Raw genomic sequence first — 22,264 nt, forward strand, 5'->3', positions numbered from 1 at the left:
TGGCCCATTTATCAGTATTAAGAACAGGAACAGGAAATGTTATGCAGTGATTGCTTTTCTATAGAATTACATTAGCATCACCCATTCTGCTAGTCATAATTTCTCTGCAGATCAGGGAGATCTATCAATGGTAGTTCCTGTCCTACACCATAGGAAAATGCATTCCGTTATTCATTATAAATGATGCTGATCAAGCATATTGTCATTACGAATTTAATTTGTAAGAAAGAAATCTCCATGTGGAAATGACACCCTTGGCAGTCATTATGTTAAAAAACAAAAAGATGGTACCATATGACAATTCAGTTCTTCTGGAATATAAGTGTTCTGTTTAAACAAATAACTGCTTTTGTTTATATTTTAAGGAGAATTTGGAGAAGTCTGTAGTGGGCGTTTGAAGACACCAGGGAAAAGAGAGATACCTGTTGCCATCAAAACTTTGAAAGGTGGCCACATGGATCGACAAAGAAGAGATTTTCTAAGAGAAGCTAGTATCATGGGTCAGTTTGACCACCCAAACATCATTCGACTAGAAGGTGTTGTCACAAAAAGTAAGTACTCATTTTCTTCATTACTTCTTTTGTATATCCCTATCTTAGTTCCTTAAAAAATAAACAAAACCTTAATAGCAATACCACAGCCATTAAGGGGATAATTTAGTTTGGATGTCATCTTCTGATATCACCCCTCAGAGTCTTGATATTAGGCTACAACATTATCAGAGTTTGCATTGGTCACCAAACAGCTTTGAAATGGTATTTATTACCTATAAATCATTTGCTAATTCAATTTGAAGTAATGAATCAAAGGTAAAGGAGTATATATTTTTTCTAATCTCTGTAAGCTATTCACTTCTGAAGCTGCTAAAATTTCAACATTAGTAGAAGAAATGGTTTAAATATTTTGTGTCGTTAAGGTAAAATACTTCTGTTTGGAAAAAAAATCTCACATACAAATATATATGCTTTATCTGAAGTAAGACTTTTAAACATGGAACCCATCTACATAAATGCCATTAGAATTAAATTATTTTAATTTATAAAAATGGATAAAAGAATTACAACTTCAAGAAATAAATCCAGTTTTTAGGGAAATAGTGGGATCAAAGCCATTCCTTTGAAGTTTCACAAAAATACAAAATTAATCTCATACTCTAAGAAATAGATTGCTATATAATCACTTTTATTTGAAGAATGATAGGATGTAAACTTTAACTATTTCTCCTTGTTTTATTCACTAATGAATTATAACATATAAAACCCAACAGAGAATGGCATTGAAAAAACTCATGAAAACAATTTATATCTTTGAGAAGCATTTTTTTTCATAAAACTGAAATTTCTTTTAAAACCATGTATACAAAATTGAAATTTCATGTCGTATTTAAAAGCAGGAAAGTATAAAAGCTTACAAAAAACATTAATTAACTATGTGTTCCTAAGTCCTTCTTCACAAGGCATTGTCCAGCATGCTGCCCAAGGGGAGCAGAAGATTATTCACAGCCTCAATAGTCTGAAAGACACAAAAGTGCTTTTTTTTTTCTTTCTTTTTATGGTTATCTCTTTTTTTGTTGTTGTTTCAAGTTTTTATTCAAATTCCAGTTAGTTAACATATAGTATAATATTGGTTTCAGGAGTAGAACTCAGTGATTCATCACTGACATGTAACACCCAGTGCTCATTACATCAAGTACCCTCCTTAATGCCCATCCCCCGCCAACCTCCCTCCATCAACCCTCAGTTTGTTCTCTATAGTTAAGAATCTCTTATGGTTTGCTTCCCTCTCTCTTGATGACAGCTGTTGGACTGGTCTGTTACTTTAGTGACCTTAATGGGGCCTGCCTCTATTTATGCCCTTCTGTTGTTCTCTCCATTGATTCTGGTCTTGTCCACGTGACTGGCCTTGGCTAATGGGACAGTAACACGTGTGATGCAAGTGGAAGCATCTTACATGTCTGCACTTTGGAGCCTATCCACTTGCAATGCTCCTTGCTGTAACCCAGCCTCCAGGGCTGAGCAAAGCCAGTCCATTTGGTGAGGCTTCAGGCAGTATTGCAGTAAGGAGGAAAATTAGATGTCTAGTTGACAGCTTAGTCTGAGATCCCTGCAGACAGCCTGGCTTGCGATAAACCGTCTCAGACATTGCAACCTCTCCCCATTATCACCACCAGCAACACCAGATGGCTGTAGCTGCTGTTGCCATCTTGTAGAGAAAGAGAACCACCCAGCTCAATCCAGTCAACCTATAAAATCATGAGAGAAGATAAAATGACTGTTGTTTTAAGCCACGAAGTTTTGAAAAGTTAGAAATCTACTCCTGCCACTTAAGACTTGTGCAGCTTTAGGTAAATTATTTACCATCTCTATCCTTGACTTCCACATCTATAAAAATATGGCCAAAATAACTTGTACTCCATAGGAAATACTGTAAGTATTAATTTTGTAAATGTATAAAGCACCTAGCATAGGATGTGTCCTAATAAGCCACATTAAATGGTAGCCATTATTGGTGCTTTGTGCCAGGCACTCTACACATATAGTTGACCATTTCATTTCACAGCAACTACTTTGAGTATCATTATCCACTGAAGCTCTGACAGGTTAATTAACCTCCAGAAAGACCTCTAACCCATAGTAAGCATGGCAGGTATTCAGGCTGAGGTCTTTTTGACTATAAAGCCCATGGGTGTGTGTGTGTGTGTGTGTGTGTGTGTGTGTGTGTGTGTTGTGTTGTGTTTTTTTTCTTTTTTCTATATCTGCGGTGAATGAACCAGTTTTATGCTTTAATTAGCTTTATCTTATCTGAATTAAATAACATTAAATGGCAATCTGAATAAAATAGTACTACTTTTTAAAATAAAGAAAACATTTAGGTTAGTGAAGTAAATTACTTCTAAAATGTAAAGTTTGGAAAGATCCAGCTATAACACAATAGTTAGCAAAGACTATAATCTAAAAGAGAAGAAAGAGAAATAACATGTTAATTATTTCGTTTCTATTTTCTGACTTCCTTGTCGTTAATTTAGCATGAACTTTTCAAGTCATTCCTTCTGTCTTATTGCTCTCTGAAAGGAAAAATATAATTTTAAAGTTGGGTTATGAATCTTTGCAAAGCATTTAAAATAACAATTTAAATATAATGTTGAAGTCTTCTTATGCGTATTTTTGCATGTAATTTGGAAGTAAGTGTTGAATAACAGATTTAGAGGCTGAAAAGTATTAGATGTTTCTCTCCCATTGATGAATAACATTATATGACTGTGTCATATATTCCTATGTGTTTTATTTACATATTGTCATATATTTTATATGCATATATATGCATAAAAGTATATGGAAAGGAAAAAGATTTATAGCCCTATGAAGTCGTAAGATTTATTTATCCTAAATCAGCTGAATAGGTTTAATGAGATAGTCTGTAGCACTTGTCTGCCAGTTTGAAATACCCCATTTATTTCACATAAACATGCAAACAGCTGACACGGTGATTGTTTCACATCTCTGACAATCTTGTCTAAAAATGGGACCAGTGACCTCCACATAGCCAGATTTGTATGCACCCTAAGTCAAGGTCCTTGTTCCATTTCAAGAAAAAGGAAGAAGTGGGGGCAGCAGGGAAGGAGGGAAAAGATAAAAAAAGATAATTGAGAAAGGACAGACTAAATATGCTTTTGAGTGGCAATCATCATTACAGTTTTAACTTGTACAAGTGAGCCCCATATAAGGGTGTTTTGCTGCTGCTGAGGTGGGTGGCAGAGATGGAGAAAGGAATAATTCACACAAAGATAAGCGGGCATATTTATACTCTTATCTTCTTGACTCCAGTGCTATGAGATTTTTAAGAGAAAGGCAATAAATAAATGAATGCCTCATTCCCATAAATACATGGTAATTGTTCCAAGATTGCCCTTAAGTAGCTAAAAGATAGCTAGCAATTAATGCTCCCTAAGGACTACCGTATTGCATAAAAGATAATACTGACAAAGATAAAGATGCAGGATAGGTTTATGCAGTCATGTTAGTAGAGTATCCTGGGGTTCTGAGAAATAAGCACACTGATTCTCAGTTGAAAGTAATGCAAAATTATAGATCAAAATCTTCATCAGATCCTTTTATAAATTCTTAATATCCATACTTTTTATCTTATGTATACGTTTTATCTCTCAGAGATACATATTACAAAGTTCTTGGGAATACTTTTGCTCTTTCATATTTGGGCATATAACTACTTTTATTTTAAACTTTAAAGTTAAATGATGAAAAGCTGTATTATATAAAAAGTATGTGTGATAAAAGTTGAACCTATTTATTTGATACACATCACAATTTCATTAACCTGTTAAGATAAAACTGATATAAAAAGAGATTAATCGAGCTAAACCCTATGTTCAGCACATACTTTTTCTCCAAGAAGCAAGTAGAAGCCATTATTTAGAGAACAGGCTTGTAGCCATTAGTAGCATGGATAGTAGCAATTTGTAACTGGTAAGGTATACAGCAGTGTCATTAGTTACATAACCAAAAGAGAAAGTGCTACTCTTCTATAAAAAGATAAGAATTGTGATGGGGCACCTGGGTGGTTCAGTCGTTGGGCGTCTGCCTTTGGCTCAGGGCGTGATCCCAGCATTCTGGGATCGAGTCCCGCATCGGGTTCCTCCACTGGGAGCCTGCTTCTTCCTCTCCCACTCCCCCTGCTTGTGTTGTGTTCCCTCTCTCGCTGGCTGTCTCTCTCTTTGTCAAATAAATAAGTGAAATCTTAAAAAAAAAAAAAAAAAAAAAAAGAATTGTGGGTAGATAATAAAGCAATACAGTGCTGTAACCATACTCCAGAAGACCGGCCCAGCAGTTTTTGTTGTTGTTGTTGTTGTTGTTTTAAAGATTTTATTTATTTATTTGACACAGAGAGACAGCCAGCGAGAGAGGGAACACAAGCAGGGGAAGTGGGAGAGGAAGAAGCAGGCTCCCAGCAGAGGAGGGAGCCCGATGTGGGACTCGATCCCAGGACCCTGGGATCAGGCCCTGGGCTAAAGGCAGACGCTTAACAACTGAGCCACCCAGGCGCCCCAAGCCCAGCAGTTTGAATCATGATGATAGAAGACACGAGAGAACTAATGAAGTTCCCATCTCCCAGCTTAGTAGCTGATAATTAAATTTAGATAGAACAGCTATAGCTCTAACAAATCATAGATCTAGAAAGGAGTAGTACAAGCCAATCAGGATAGCAAACTCCCAAACGTAACTTCGTTTCATTGTTGGACATCCCTAATGACTCTGTGGGACGGTACGGACCCTACAACAGGAAGTGCTGGGCCTGCCCAAACCCCTTTAAATATGCCAGAATGTTGTGGGTTCCTTCCAGACAGTTTCAGTGGGTCCGCACAGCCTCTAGGACAGAAAGCAGATTCCGGTCAGTCAAATACATTGTACAGTAAGTGCGCAAGAACTGCCTCTCTGGTCCTAGAATTACATTCTACTTGTCAAGTAATACATTGTCCAAGATTTTAACTATTACTGTTGCCACCAATATGATACCTGTTTCTCCACCAGGTTGTGTATCCTACTGCCTGTTATAGAGTCTCAGGCAAGTCACTCAATGTCTTTAGGCCTCAATTTTTTTCCTCTGCACAAAAGATTGGAAAGAGCAGATTGGACTAGAAAACACTAAAGGTCACATCTAGCCCTAATATTTTGTGTTCCATTCGTTTGCCAAAGGAAGAGAGTCATAAGATGTTGGTGAGGAAAATTCATACTGTGAAAACTTATCACCCCATGTCTAACTTTTTTTTTTTAATAACTTCAGGTTTATATCAGTGATCCAAAGAGAAGATAGACAGGTTCAGGAAGAAATAAAAAGTACCTTCAATTAAGTTTTATCTTTAACAATCTGTGAAGAGAAAAGTATAGGTAAATTTTTTCCTGTAAGCAAAATTTTTCCTGTAAGGAACTATATGGAATATACACTGAAGGGGTAAATATTCTGCAAATCTGATTCTAATAAAATAAATTAGATGATTATCACCCCTACCTCGAGTTCAGCTTCTCTGCCAGCAAAGATAGGTTGAGAGTTTTGTTTCACTTTGTTTTCCAAGAAACATTTACTGAGTCCCACTAGGTGCTAGACATTATTGCCGAGCTATAGAAAAGAAGCCCTCCGTGCTCTTGAGAAACCCACTTGTTGGCGTCAATCCACTGGGAGCAACAAACAAGTAAGCCAGTATTTCCCATATGATGTTCGTTATTTTAGATACAGTTATTGTTAATTTACTCATTCACTTATTCAGTGAATATTTATTGGATGCCCAGTCTTCTAGGCACAGGTAATACGGTATTGAAAAAGAGCTGCTCTCTACTGGAGGAAACCAAAAGAAATTAAATATATGAATTTAATTTTAGGTAAAGAGAAAAAAACCTGAATGAAGTGAAAGATCAAGCCATGCCAGGATTCGGTAGGCGAGTTTTCCAGGCAGAGGAAATAGCTTCTCAACCCTCGTGGCTAAGAAAGAAGTCATGATATTGCAGGCGTCCAAAACATCTGGAGCAAAGTGATCACAGTACAGATTACATATGGAAAGAAAAAGCTATAGGCAGGCAAAGCAATAGGGAGGCTAGTGTAGTAATCCAAGTAAAAAATAATGAGAAAATAGATTAAGTAAGTAAAGATAAGAAGAAGGGAATAGAGTCAAGAGCTGTTTCCAAGGCTAAATTGGGAGACTTCAGTGACTGATCATACGTGGACAATAAGGGAATGGGGGTAATTTCAGATGTCTTACAGGTTTCTGGTTTAACATAAGTAAGGGGATGGAGAGAAAATTCTGGAGAAATACAGATTTGGAGATAAAATAATGAATTCTAGCTTAGATATGTTGTTTTTGATGTGCCTGGGACATTTGGAGACTTCCAGAAAGCCTCTGGAACCTGGGTGGATGTCTGGGCCGCAGGTGCAAATCCCCAGATGAGCAGTGATTAGTAGTTGAAGCTGTAGGGAGGCTGAGCTTTCCTACAAGGTTGAGGAAAATGATCTTTAACAGGCAGACTGAAAAAGAAAAGCTTACAAAAGAGACAGAAAAAACAACCTAGAAGAAAACAGGTTTCTAAGAATGGGGGAGAGATCCATAGAACAAAATGAGCTGGGAAACCAAGTAAGATAAGGGTTGAGAATCATCTATTGGATGAGGCAATTCGGAGGGCACAGCCCATTACAGCATATCTGAGGATGGTCAGCTTGCAGTGGACTGTGAGGTGTGTGCACACAACAGTCAGACAATAGGTTAAAAATGCAAATTAGATTTGTTGGTTTCTTACTTACATTCCAAATGCTTAGCATTCTAGGTTATTAATTCATTCAAATAATATTTATTATGTGTGTAACCACTCTGTGCCAGGCACTTTAGTAAGCATTAGGTATTTGGCAGGGAATAAGAAAGCCAAAATCCTGTCCGCCTGGGTCAGGTCCACGCATCTCCCTCCTCCGCTTTCATTCTTTACCTGTCTCCTGAATCCTAGAATACATTCGTGCTAAATGACAAAGGCATCTTAAAATTTACTTGCATTTCTCCCATGCGTCTCTTCCTCTTCCAAATCCCTGAGGAGCTGATGGGTACATAGAGAACTATGATATGGAAAGGATGTGGGTACCTAGAAGGTCCAGACACCTCTGGGGTTACTAGCCTGCTTTTTTTCAATCATGTAAGAGGCACAATCACGTGGTGAAGGGATAGATAGAGGGCTTGGGGTATTGGTGAATGTTTGAAGTAGCCCCTGAGAAAAAAGTGTGAAAGAAAACTGATCAGGAAAAATTAGAAAGATTGTGAGCATCACTGAGGACACAAGAGAACTTGAGGCTCATGACAGGGCTCCTGCCCCAAAGAGTGCTGTTAATGAATTGGGGCGGGGGGGCGGTGATAACAGGAAAGTGGAAAGATGTGCAACCCAGGGGAAAAGAAAAGATGAGAGGCAGCACAAAGAGAAGAAATTGTGAGTTTCTATATTTTCTCTCTTCTAACATCCTTAATATTTACTATTTGCTGTTACTGAGAATAGTGATGAATTATTCTTGTGCAATTTCTGGAGTCTGTGGATTTTCAGGGTATTTACTGCAAAGTATTTACCATTCTAAATTATTATGTATACATATTGATAAACAGAAAATGAACAAAGTGTGACTATAACAAATAAGGAACAAAATGACGTACTCTGGTAGCCCTGTGTATCTCACTCTGTTCAAGCAGCACTGGGGCTAATTGGGATCACCAGCTTATATTCTGCCGAGTGTACTTCCCTGTTTACAACAGAGAATATACTTCGTCTGTATTCAGGAAGAATTTATCCTTGTTCTTCCCATGTTTAAGTATCTGGGTTTTCTCAAGGTCATCCCGTCTAATCACCTTCCTAGATCTGCCTCTAACTTAATGTCTCCTTCCTGTGGCTCCCTCCTCTCCCTAACCAGCCTCCTAATTATTGGGTAGACTGTAATAAGATGTAACAGGTTAAAAACTCTAGTAACAAGTTGCTGGATGTGAAGATAACACTGTAAACTATAAGAACTAGGAGAGAGAAAAGGAATATAAATACAATTTTATGCATACATAATGTTGCCTTTTAATAGCTTGAAACCAAATTGAATAGAATTATCTGCACAGTGAAACCTTACTCATTTCCAAAAATAAAAATTCCTTCCAGATCATTCATGATGCAATTTTTTTCCGGTAAAAAGTTTGATGATGCCAAATTGAAGAAGGGCTATGGATAATTCTATCTAATAGACGTGAATTTGCATTCATGAACTCAGGAGAATAAGAACCATTCTGCCAGACTGGAAGTTCAGGCAATCAGTCATTCCTCAGGAACCTTCACCAGGTTCCTGATGGTCTTAGGTAGAACTGGATAAAGACCAGTACAAGTCTTTATCACTGAAAGTGATTATAGGTTCCTTGAATATGTGACTTCTAATAAAAAATTATCCATAAACTTAATGAATAGAAATCTACCAAGTTCCTTATTTAATCTCATGATGAATATTTTAATACTTATTTTGTTGTTGTTGGAATATGTTACTGTAACTTTTCTCCAATTTTCATTTTGATATAATTTCAGACTTACAGAAAAATTTGTAAAAATAATATAATTCCCATATAAAATTCACTCAGTTTCCTGATGCTAGTATTTTACATGATCATAGAATTATTATCAAATCAAAGAAATAAATATCAGCACAGAACTATTTATGAAACTACAGAATTTTATTCAGATTCTGTCGGGCCTTTTCACTACTGTCCTCATCTGTTCTAGAATCCCATCCAAGCTCCCACATTGCACTTACTTACCACATCTCCTCAGTGTCTTCCAATCTGTGACAATTCTTTGATTTATCCTTGTGTCTCATGACCTTGGACACTGTTCAAGAGCACTAGTCAGTTACTTTGTAGAATGTCCCTCAGTCTGGGTGTGTCTATTGTTTTTCCATAATTTGATTTGTGGTTATGCATTTTTGGCAGGAGTATCCCATAAGTTATGTACCTTTCTGAGTGCACTGTATTGGGGGAAACATCATGTCCATCTGCCTTCCTAGGATGTTAACATGGATCACTTGGTTAAGGTGATGTCTACTAGATTATCTACTGTAAAGTTACTTTGCCCCTTTTGTAACTAATATATGTATTATGTAACTAATATATATAATTTGCACTATACAAATATCCTGTTTCTCCTCAAACTTTTCCCTGCTAATTTTATCATCCATAGATCTTGTCTGCAAGAATTATTACTGTTGTATTCTAATGATGATTATTCTGTTTCTTTATTTCTTCTACATTTTTTAATCAGAATACTTCTTTAAGGAAGAGTTCTATTTCTGAATGTTCTATAAGCGAAATTATATAATATGAAGCCTTTTGAGTCTGGCTTCTTTCTTGTAACAGAATGCACCTGAGCTTCATTCACATTTATTGTTGTTATTGTTGAACAATATATCTTTGTATGGATGTACCATAGTTTGGTTATGCATTCAGTGGTTAAAGGACATCTAGCTTGCTTCCAGTTTAGGTGATTATTAATAAAACTGCTCTGGGGCACCTGGGTGGCTCAGTTGGTTAAGTGTCTGCTTTTGGCTCAGGTCATGGTCTCAGGGTCCTGGGATTAAGTCCCGCGTTGGGCTCACTGATCAGCAGGGAGTCTGCTTCTCTTTCTGCCTGCTGTTTCCCCTGTTCGTTCTTTCTATGTCTTGCTCACTCTCTCAAAGAAATAAATAAAATCTTTAAAAAGTTAATCAACCAATCTGTTCTGAACATCTATGCACAGGTTTTTGTGTGAACATGTATTTACATTTCCCATGGTATATATGTATACCAAGGTATAAGGTATAAAAGGTATAAAATGACTAGATTAAATGGTAAATATGTGTTCAATTTTGTAAGAAACTACCAAAATGTTTTCCAAACTGAGTGTACCATTTTACATTCCCACTAGTAGTTATAGGTTTCAGTTGTTCTGTGCTATCAACAGTACTTAGTATTGTAACTTTTTAAAAAAAATTAGCCATTCCTGTGAGTCAATATTGGTATCTTATTGTCATTTTAACTTGCATTTCCTAATGACTATTAATTCTGATCATCTTTTCATATGTTTATTTGCTATCCATGTATTTCTTCTTGGTGAAATATGTCTTCAGATTTTTACCCATTTTTTTCTTTGGGTTAGTTTCTTCTTAATGTTGAGTTTTGAAGTTTTAAAAAATATTTCCTAGATACAGTCCTCTGTCAGAAATGTGATTTGTAGGGCACCTGGGTGGCTTAGTCAGGTAAGCATCTGCCTTCGGCTTGGGTCATGATCCCAGGGTCCTGGGATTGAGCCCCACATCAGGCTCCCTGCTCAGTGGGGAGCCTGCTTTTCCCTCTCCCACTGAAGCTCCCCCTGCTGGTGCTCTCTCTCGCATACACATTTTCTCTCTCTCAAATAAGTACATAAAAATCTTTAAAAAGAAAAAAAAAATGTGATTTCTAGATACTTTTCTAGATCATAGCTAGTTCTTTTTTTTTTTTTAATTGTATGAATCGTATCTTTAACAGAGTATTCTTTTTAAGATTTTGGTAATATATAATTTATGATTTTTTTCTTTTATGGATTATGCTTCCTGCTGTGATACCTAAAAACTTTACCTAGGTGCACCTCAGTGGCTCAGTAGGTTAAGCAGTTAAGTATCTGCCTTCAGCTCTGGTCCTGATCTCCTGATTCTGGGATTGAGCCTCTTTTGGGCTCAGCACTCAGCAAGGAGTCTGCTTGTTCCTCTCCCTCTGCCTCTCCCCCGCTAACTAGCACCCATGTGCTCTCTATCAAATAAATAAAATCTTTCAAAAAAATAAGAATAAAGAAATCAAAACTTTACCCAACCCAAAGTCACAAGGATTTTCTCTTCTGTCCTCTAGAAGTTTTACAGCTTTGCACTTTACATGTAAGTCTATGATCCATTTTGAGTTTATTTTTGTATGAAATATGAGGTATAGACCAAGGTTCTTTTTTTTTTTTTCATATTGACCATTTCATCACCACTTGTTGAGTTAGAGTTTTTTTTTTTTTTTTAAATGAAACTATTTTTACTCTTTTTTAAAGCTTCCTTCTTTGCCTAAAATCCTTCATTGGCTTTCCTTCACCCTGAGGACAAAATTAGAAATTTAGAATATAGAAATTCAGGGGCGCCTGGGTGGCACAGCGGTTAAGCGTCTGCCTTCGGCTCAGGGCGTGATCCCAGCATTGTGGGATCGAGCCCCACATCAGGCTCCTCCCTGGGAGTCTGCTTCTTTCTCTCCCACTCCCCCTGCTTGTGTTCCCTCTCTCGCTGGCTGTCTCTATCTCTGTCGAATAAATAAATAAAATCTTAAAAAAAAAAAAAAAGAATATAGAAATTCAAGGTTCTGTATGATTGGCCCTTGCTCACAACATATCTTTAGCCTTATCTCCTCCCTTTTCTATCTTTTAGCTTATATTGCATTAACAGTGAAGCATTAGTAATTCCCCCAAAGAGACCATGCTGTTTCTCACTTCACATATTTGATCATACTTGGCCCTCTTTATGGAAAATTCTCCCTCTCCCCTGCCTTCATCACCCTTAACTCAGCCAGCAAATCCGACTTACAAGGGGATGACTCAGCTTATCTCTGTAGTGCGTGAGACATCTGCATTGCACTTACATGTTGTACTCTAATCACGATTTATATGCATGGCCCAGAAGTCTGCTGTATTCTTAGCTCATACACCATAATGTTAGGCCCTGGCACCCTTTTCCAATGCCCCTGAGGTTTTTTTGTGGGACAGTCCCACCTGTCTGTTAGCTGTTACCTGTGGGGGCTCACTTTTACCTACACACTACCTGCCACAGCTCTTGCAGAAGCTTCCCCAGCCCAGCCACTGCCCATCAGTAGAACAAAACTATCCTGCATTTATTCATTTATCTGGGGTCTTCAAATGCCCATAATTTTGCTGGGCACTGTGCTGAATGAAGCAAGGAAAGAGACTTTCTTTATCTCTTTCGTCCCTCAGTGTTTCATTTAGATACCAAAACTGCACTCGTGTTTTCTGAGAAGACAGAATCTCTCTGGACAAGTTTCGTTTGGTTTATGATGACTCTTAATTTCCTGATAACAAAAGGTTAAGCTGTATACCAGCTACCTCATTTTCTCCACTTAATTTTCTATCCTAGCTCTACTCCACTCTCCCCTTGCTCTCTCTCCTCCCAAATTTCTAATATATATCCCCTCCTATATATTTTAAACATATTTGCTTTTGAATAGAAGGGGAAATCCTTCGTATTGGAATGGGCATTTGGGGGAGGCCATGAGCTGTTGAGGACAGTCTTTATCTTATTTATCGTGGCACGTAGCGTGGTGCTGAGCATAAACAGTAAGTATGTGTGGGTGAAAGAAAATCGTAAGAAAAGAGGGAAAGGAAGGAAAAGATAGGGTAGAAGGAAAAGAAGAGAAAGAAGAAAGAGGTAAAGAAGGAACCTAATTTTTCAGACATCAAGCCGAATTCTAAATTTGAACACTCTCTGATGTCAGTCACATTTATATGAAATGGCAGCTTTTGTCATAATTGTGCTTCTCTGTTTTTTGGTAGTTTCCCCTTCCTCTGAAAAGCAATCATATTTTTTAGCTGTTCTTGTCCTCTGAAATGTTAGCTACTTACTACATTATATTATAATTATTTAGGTGCATGTCTTTTTCTCCTAGAGACCAGAATCAATTTGAAGGCAGGACCACAATTAATTCTTCTCTATGTACCTCTACATTTTCTCGTCTGAGTCTTCTGTGTTGTAGTACTCAGTCCCACCTTTGAATGGATGAAGAAATACACTAGTGTGTTTTCTCTGCCTGAGAAATAAAAGTAGGCATGACTTAGTTCACTCGTGATTGAGATACAGCAACAGAATGATGTGAATTTATTGACATTTTTATTAGGTTACATCAATCACTGTGAGTGAATTTATTCATCTTCCACTCATCACAAATGTCAACCAAAGACATCAATGAATTTTTTTCTCCTTTTCATTCAGATGCAATGGCTATTTCAGGATTCTTAGGCCTGAAAGTAATGCATTGACCTTTCCCCTAAACATTAGTGGCATGATTTTCTTGAAATAAGTTCAGTTTTCATTTTGGCATAGCCATATATTATATGAGACATGCTATTGTATTTGGTACAGCAATCCATAAATACAAAAAGCGATAGCACCTCCACGACTCTATCTCCATTTCATGAACCTAATCACTGAAGTATCCCATCACACTGGAATGGAAGTATACAAAAAGGCCTTCCATTAGCTACAGTTTCTGTGATTTAATGATTTCTTTAATATAGGTTATATATCATTGCAAGAAATCCCAGGATACTCCCAGGGGGGAAACAGGTCTAGAGAGGAAGTGGAAAGCTGCTGGAGAAACTCAGGCATTGAGAAGGGCCACTTAAAGAAAGGAAGAATCAAGGGTGAGCCTAGGGGGATTTACTAGTTAGTTCCAAAAAAAAAAAAAAATGGAGAAAGTAGTCATTTCCCTAAAAGAGGATTTATAATTCATATAATTTCTTCTTACATTTTAGCTAAATAAATTTACTAAAACAAAAACAAAAGGTTCCCTTATGTCAAGTCCAATGTTCCAAATTTGTCTGCCTAAATGAAACAATATTCCTCAGTCGTAGAGTTAACTGGTAACAGATTCAGAAAATATTTCATACTACCTCCAAGTAAAACATTTGGAAGACTACATTTATCACATGATGGAAGCTTTAATTGTACAACATGGAAAGCTTAAAATTACTATTTTTTATAAGATGGAACAAATGAAACAGTTCCTGTAGTTAAAATAATGCTACCAGTCATGTGTTATATTCGCAAGGTTTTAGCTACAGGGAGATGCTCAGTTGCTAAAGAGACCCACCCTTCAGTCCAACTATAGATGCCTACCCTTCTTACTAATTAAGAAATTGAGAACCAGCCAGGAAAGTAGAAAGAAAAAAGATTGGTAGGGAAGCTAGTATGAATGGAGCAAACCTCTCTCCAAATCAAATTTGAATTCCTTCAGAAGCCTATGAGGAACCTAGTTGTAAATGTAATGATCAAAGGGTATATTTTTTGCTTGTGTTAAAGATGTCTCCTTTATGATAGGAAAACAACTTCTTTTAAAAAATAATATGTCATTCACAGACATTATGACAAAAGGCACACTACAGTTGAGAATCTTGATATCAATCATGGAAAGACAAAGCAAATCTACATCAAACATTAACTTCAATGGGGACCATTAGAGGTGGGTATGGTCGTAAATACGAGTTTTGTAGTTTTGAATATTTTCTTTAAGATTTTATTTATTTATTTGACAGAGAGAGACAGCACAAGCAGGGGGAGCCACAATCTGGGGAGGAGAAGGGAGAGGGAGAAGCAGGCTCCCCTCCAAGCAGGGAGCCCGATCTGGGGCTTGATCCCAGGATCCTGGGATCATGACCTGAGCCAAAGGCAAACGCTTAACCGACTGAGCCACCCAGGCACCCCTATAGTTTTGAAATTTTGTCCAGAAAGCACCTTCTCATTGATGCAGAAATAATAAAACACTGATTACCTAGTTGTAAAGACCATGTGCTGATACAATAATAATGTAAATGTTTCATAAAAACAAAGTGATCTATCACGAACTTTTGGAAAGAAGGGATATTCTTTGCTTTACACCATTTCAGCTTTCAAAATTTTTCACAGGAAACCTCTACTTTCTGTTAGTGAGGGAAACCTGTATTCTGATTTTCAAAAGCTGTCACACCTTTCTGTTTTTGTAGATGTCTCATAACCTTTTTATTTGCCCAAATTGAACTTCGTCCAACAAAAACATTGCTCTCAATGGTCAAGTTAGATAAAGTTAAAGGAACACACTAGGGAACATGTTAATACCTACTTTGTGACTCTCTCATACTTTAAATTAAAGCAGTCTTTCCTTAACTTAATGCAGTTGCCTCGTAACTACTCTTCTTGCTTTGTTGCCCTTACCAACCCATTTTTTACAGCGGAGTGATTTAAAAAAAAAAAAAAAAAGTGCAAACTGCACTTAGGAAAAAAAATACAAAGTCTTTACTTTGGTCTGCAATGCCTTTAATGATCTAGACTCTGCTTAGTTCTTAAATGTTGTCTTCTACTTCTATCCCCTCCCACTGCTTAGTTCTTAAATGTTGTCTTCTACTTCTATCCCCTCCCACTGTGCGTAGAACTTGTAGGCCATTGTAGGACCATCCAGACCATCTATCTGCCTTGAACACAGCAAGCTCACTGCTGCCTCAGGGCCCCACCTGTTCTCATTCACAGTTATGACATCCCAAAATCCTCACCGGACTGGTATCTGAAAACCTGAAGACCCTACCTCCTTCCCCCAGACACTCATTATCCTCTATCTTTATGTTCTTTCCTTCTACATATAATTTTATAAAATCATGTAGGCTTCATCTGATGTGCTCAGAATATCTGCACCAAGGAAAGTTCTGGCATTTACAGAAGTACACACTTAATAGAGAGTTGCTTTATAAATTAATTGACCATTTTAAGCAATGGTATCATTAAAACAATACCGTACTAACATTTCTGGAATTCCCAGTTTTACTCATGCCATTACTTTGGCATGTTACCAAATATAGATTGTTTAGACCAAATAGATTATTCAGTCTAAAACTTAAAATGTAGAATAAAGCATATTCTGTAAAATATTTTTATAATATATCAAATTGGATATAATAGGATTCTTACCTGTTTATAATTATTTATAAACCAAGCATATAATTAATAAAAATACTCTGGAGTTAGGGTTATGTAGTAAATAATGGAATTATCAAACACTGCATATGTTGGAATTATTTAAAGAAGTCTTTCCAGTTTGGATGGATTACCCTGTTTGCAATTTATTTAATAAAAATGAACCTCAGAGAAAAGCTTAAAGCAGGACATTTTTAAAAAGTAAATTAATTTTACAAAGCATATTTATTGGAAAGCAAGGTGAATTTTTTTAATTAAATGGTTTTCCAAAATAACAAACTTATCATTAACTTAATGGTTTTTTTGGTCCAATAAAATATTTTCTAAACCAAGTTTATTATGTGAGAGAGAACATACTGAAAATATAGTGGTGTTTATTTTTGGATTACAGCTTTAGAATAATTTTGTTTGTTTTCATCTTTGTGTTTTGCATATTGTCTGTGCTTCCTAAAATAAACAAATATTGTGTTGGTATTTTGTTTCTAAGCTATGATGAAAAATATCTTTATATTAAATTGAACAATCTTATGAAAATGTTACTTTTGTAGGTGAGAAATTATTGAATGTAGGACATTTCATATGAGTCTACCTAAGAGTTAGGTTTCATTTCTAATAAACTCAATTTGCAAGTGAGTTTGCCAAGTTATAAATGGGATGTTATGTGTATGCATAATTTTTTTTATAACTGAGTCCTTGAAACAATTGAAGGAAACATCTCACCAAATAAAACAGTGAATTAATCCGTGACATAAACCCAACTCATCCTAATTTAAGGAAAAACAAAAATAATTTGAGTCTCATACCTGAAAAGTGTAGTAATCCAGGAACAGCTAGATGCAGGAGCTCAAACAACAGTGAAATCATTGATTGATCGATCAATTGATCAATAGATAAATAGATAGACGACCTCTACTTTTCTTTGCATGCTCCCTTTGGCTTCCTTTTTAAGCAGATTCTTTCTGCTTGTTGGAAAGATCTATTGACTATGTTGCAGATCTGTCGACTGTGTTGTCTCTAGTTGGGCCCCATCCCCATCTTTGATGTAATTGTGTCCAGGTGGATGGGCTGCTCCGGCCACACTGTGTCACAGACCTCGCCCTCTGAAAGAGACTGACAAGAATAGCTTGGAACCAGCAAAGGAGATTTCCCGAAAGGAAAGACAACAAAGAAGCGATTGGTGTTCACTTCATGGATTTTTAAAAAAAAATCTCTAGAAAATTAATTTATTTGGTTTTGATAGTTACGAGCATAACTCTATGTACATATAATCTATATATACCAGTAGTAGACACTATCAGATTTGCAGGGTGATTCATAAAATAACAGACTGGGAAGAAAGTCAAATATTTTAGGAAAACAAATAGTTAACAGCAATTTAGCATAACTATGAATACGTTGTTCATTAACTACAATTTTATGTTTTCTTTCAATAGCTGCTTGTAAAAGGGGCTATGAAAATGGATCTCTTTGCTATTTAAATTTATACTTAAACAAAATTAAAAATATAAAGAGTGACAATAAATCTTAACCTGCCATTTAAAAAATTATTAATAAACATAAAATGTGATTATTCTTCTGCCATCCAGTTCTCTCTCCTAGAGTTAATCCCCATTAATCCAGAGATAGGCTTCCTAAATTTTCTGTACATGTATATGCCCGCATCTCTATCTGTACCTCTCTGTATATTGTTTTGTGCACAAAACTGGAATCATGCTATGCAAGTTAGCTTCAATATCTTTTAATTAGCCATTGTATTATTTGGTATTAGGTCTGATGATGAGTAACTGAACAACTCTTTTTTTTTTTTTTTTTAAAGATTTTATTTATTTATTTGACAGAGATAGAGACAGCCAGCGAGAGAGGGAACACAAGCAGGGGTAGTGGCAGAGGAAGAAGCAGGCTCATAGAGGAGGAGCCTGATGTGGGGCTTAATCCCATGACGCCGGGATCACGCCCTGAGCTGAAGGCAGACGCTTAACCGCTGTGCCACCCAGGCGCCCCTGAACAACTCTAATCATGGTGGCTTAAATTAAGAGAGAAATTTATTTCTTCCTCACATAAAAGTCTGACGAGACAGTACAGAGCTTTGTGACAGTTCTGCAATCATTAGGGAGCCAGTTTCTTTCTCTTTCATTTTTCCACTCTCCTCAGCATAGGACTTCAATCTCACGGTCCAACATGCTGCCCTAGTTCTACCTGTTCTGTCTACCTCTAGCCAGCAGGAGGGAGGATGCTGTTAAAAACATTCCATAAAAGTGCTGAGAACAGCTGCAAGGGAGGCTGGGAAAATGCAGTCCTTGTCTTAGTGATCATGTTATCTATATTAATCATGCTTTTTTAATTTTTTATATTTTCTGATGTTTTGATGTCTGGGACTTGCTTGTCCTAAAGAGACTGTCCCTCCAGGGCAACTAATCCCTGGAGATTGTAGAGGACTCACTTGCAGTGGGCCTTTAATATGCAAGTCAATCAATACAAAGCCCATACCCCAACCACCTCCTTCATTGAGCACTCCCACCCCAAACTATTATCCCCCTGTCCTGAACACCCTAGAGGTAGGTATCAGACAACTAGGGGCAGCCCCTACACCCTGAAGCCCCCAGAAATCATTTCAACTAGCCAAGTATGAACTTGCTTGGCCAGCTTACATTGTCTTGCCCATTCCTTCCTGCTAAAACTGCAGCAAAGGCTCTGGTCCACATTTTCCCCTCACTCTTGTTCCCTCCTGGCCAACCCTGGTGCTTCTGATATGGCCTGTGTGGTTTGCTGTGCCTCTTAGTTCTAGGAGTCTTTGAGTCTAAAAGCGTATTCCTGCATGACTATCATTTTCAGTCTGTGTCTTATCACACCTGATCAAAGCAAATCCTGGGTACATTTTAAAACATTACCAGATAGTGTTGAATGTTACACACCAGTAAAATCAAAGAATTAAAATCCTTTAAAAAGGTGAATTTTAGGGTATGTAAATTCTATCTTAATGAATTTTTTTTAAAAAAACAGTGCATTTTTTACAGTAGAAAAATGAAATAATAAATATTGAGGGATTATAGCCATGCTACAACGATATTACATTCCAGATTAGTATGTATAACTATCCCTCTTTTTCATGTCTGCCCTAAGTTACATGGTTGTATTTCTTCAGTCTTTCGTTTAACAGTAAACACATAGAATGCTTCCCTTTTTTCTTCTTATAAACTATGCTATATGTCACATATGCTTTTATTATCATAGGCAGATTTCTAGAAGGGTAATTCTTAAGTCAAAGGGTAGGTGATACTCTTTTAAAATAAGATACTGCAAATTACTTTCCAAAATATTATACCAATTTAGGATCCTCTTAAAAGATTGAATACTCATTGATTTTTACTTAATTCTACCTCTTATTCATCTTTTTAAATAATTTTTACCAGCCTAATTGGTTATAAAAACACCTCATTGTTTTAATTTGCATATCTTTGACTGTATATGTTAATCTAGTATTACCATTTTCATCTTTCTCTGGCAATTGCCTCTTCGTGTCCCTACCTCTTTATCAACCTGGAGTCTATAATGCATTATTAATCAGAGACATTGATATTAACCTACTATTTCTGTCTGGAAATGTATAAGATAGTCTCTTCATCTTATATGACTCCAGTATATGTCTGAGAATATGTGTTCTTTACATTATCCTGACTGGCTCTCATGTGCCCTTGAGAACCAAAATTCATTTTTTTCCTCCACTTCAGGGTAGTTATCTTCAGTTGTTTCTTTGAAAATTCCTCCTCTTCAATTTTTTTCACTCCTGCTGGAACTCACAGAATATGCACATTAGATAACGTGAATCTAGCCTCCTTTATATTTCCTATCTTAACTCAAGATTTTCCATTCTCATGTGATTTTAAGAGAGTTCTTCCTGAGACACCTGGGTGACTCAGTCAGTTAAGGGTCTGACTGTAGGTTTTAGCTCAGGTTATGATCTCATGGGTCATGATCTCATGGATGATAAGATTGAGCCCCACCTTGGGCTCCACACTAAGAGGGGAGTCTGCTTGAGATTCTCTTCGCCTGCCCCTCCCCCCATGCACATGCTCTTTCCCTCTCTCTAAAATAAATAAATAAATCCTTTAAAAAAAAAAAAAGATAGTTCTTCCATATTTTTAAAAATGAGTATTGAGGGGCGCCTGGGTGGCACAGCGGTTAAGCGTCTGCCTTCGGCTCAGGGCGTGATCCTGGCGTTATGGGATCGAGCCCCACATCAGGCTCCTCCACTATGAGCCTGCTTCTTCCTCTCCCACTCCCCCTGCTTGTGTTCCCCTGGCTGTCTCTATCTCTGTCGAATAAAAAAATAAGATCTTTAAAAAATAAAAATAAAAATGAGTATTGAATTTTCAGTAGTGTCTTTTTAATTCTTTGGTGTATTTTCCCTTTTCCTTTACAAGATCCTATTGTATTATCTTAAGAATTCCCAGCATACATTTTGAATTATTCTTCTATTTCATCAACTGTAGCTGCTTTAGAAGAGCCATGTGTCTGGTTGTTCAGCTTCATCTCTTTTTTTTTTTTTTTTAAGATTTTATTCATTTATTTGACAGATACAGCCAGCGAGAGAGGGAACACAAGCAGGGAGAGTGGGAGAGGAAGAAGCAGGCTCCCAGCAGAGGAGCCTGACGTGGGGCTCCATCCAAGAATGCTTGGATCACGCCCTGAGCCAAAGGCAGACGCTTAACGACTGCGCCACCCAGGCGCCCTTGGCTTCATCTCTTTTGTTCAACTACACTTACCTCTTCTTTACTGATTCCTGTCAGAGAATCGGTTCCCTCAACAAGTACAGAGCAAGAAGTAGTAGATTTGGCAATTAATAAGATATTAATTGGGCTTTCTTTTCCAGTATAGAGCTTATCTACTGAACTGGAGGGGACAGAGTAAGAGAGACCACTTGATTTGTCAGAGGGTTCTGCCGCTGAGCTGAGAGGCTTTTTTCCAGTTGGCTGAAGTCTTCTCAAACAGGCATGGCCGGCTTCTCTCACAGCTTTTCCAAAGGCCGCTAACTGCCGCAGAACTTCCTGGCTTGTGATAAGAGCATCCACTCAGCTCCTGGCTCCCACAGACAGTGTCAGGAGTGGGAGTCTTCACTTCAGGTTCTGCAGAGAGCTGAGCCTTTTATTAGGCCACTGGCTACTTTTCGTTCAGTGAGTAAAGCTCAGACATTACTGACTTGTTTCCCCTCAGGTGTTTATTTCCTGTCTCTCCCAGTGCCATGGCTATTTGTCTTTTGTCCTCTTTCCGCTTTCCTGTGCTGTCTGCTGCACTTCTGTCTTCTGTGTACATAAGTATATATTGCCTACATATACATGTGTAAGGCAGTATTAATGTATCTTAGAAATGAAAGATGGAAGTAAAATCATATTTTCAAAGGCTTTGATAAAATATATCTAAGACTTTAATCAGAAATGTATAAAACTGTGACCTCTGAGGAGCAGGAGGATTACTAGGTCTGGTAGACTTCGTGGCTTTTGTTTAATACCATTTTGAAGTATTTGTAGTTTTAACTTTATGCTTGTCATGCTTCCTAATAATGACAATTCTATTATATAAGCCTTATAGTTATAAAGCATTATATTACTCACTTAAAATAGCATATTAAATATTGAATTAAATATATTAAATATGTTTATTATACTACTTACAAAATATTAGAGTATATATAACATATTACCATTAAGTTTTTTTCACAGTAAAATTTAAATTGATTGGGGCACCTGGGTGGCACAGTTGGTTAAGCGGCTGCCTTCAGCTCTGGTCATGATCCCAGGGTCCTGGGATTGAGTCCTGCTTCGGGCTCCTTGCTCTTCGGGAAGCCTGCTTCTCCCTCTGCCTCTGCCTCTCTCTCTCTCTATCTGTCATGAATGAATAAGTAAAATCTCTAAAATAATTTTTAATTGATGGGCAAAGTTCCACATTTTAAGTGCTGGCTACATGGTCCAATTTTTTTTTTATAGACACTTTGTTT

The 22,264-nt window shown here is 37.1% G+C and overlaps 1 protein-coding gene across 1 annotated transcript in view; it reads left to right on the forward strand.

Moving 5' to 3' along the window:
- EPHA6 (EPH receptor A6) overlaps nt 1-22,264 on the forward strand; it is an 829,344-nt gene that overhangs the window by 642,184 nt on the left and 164,896 nt on the right. The window contains exon 11 of the mRNA XM_040621133.1: nt 366-551. Within this exon, the coding sequence (XP_040477067.1) occupies nt 366-551 (186 nt within the window). The remainder of the gene's footprint in view (nt 1-365; nt 552-22,264) is intronic.

Source organism: Ursus maritimus, unplaced genomic scaffold (assembly GCF_017311325.1).
Source record: "Ursus maritimus isolate PB19 unplaced genomic scaffold, ASM1731132v1 scaffold_4, whole genome shotgun sequence".
NCBI lineage: Eukaryota > Metazoa > Chordata > Mammalia > Carnivora > Ursidae > Ursus > Ursus maritimus.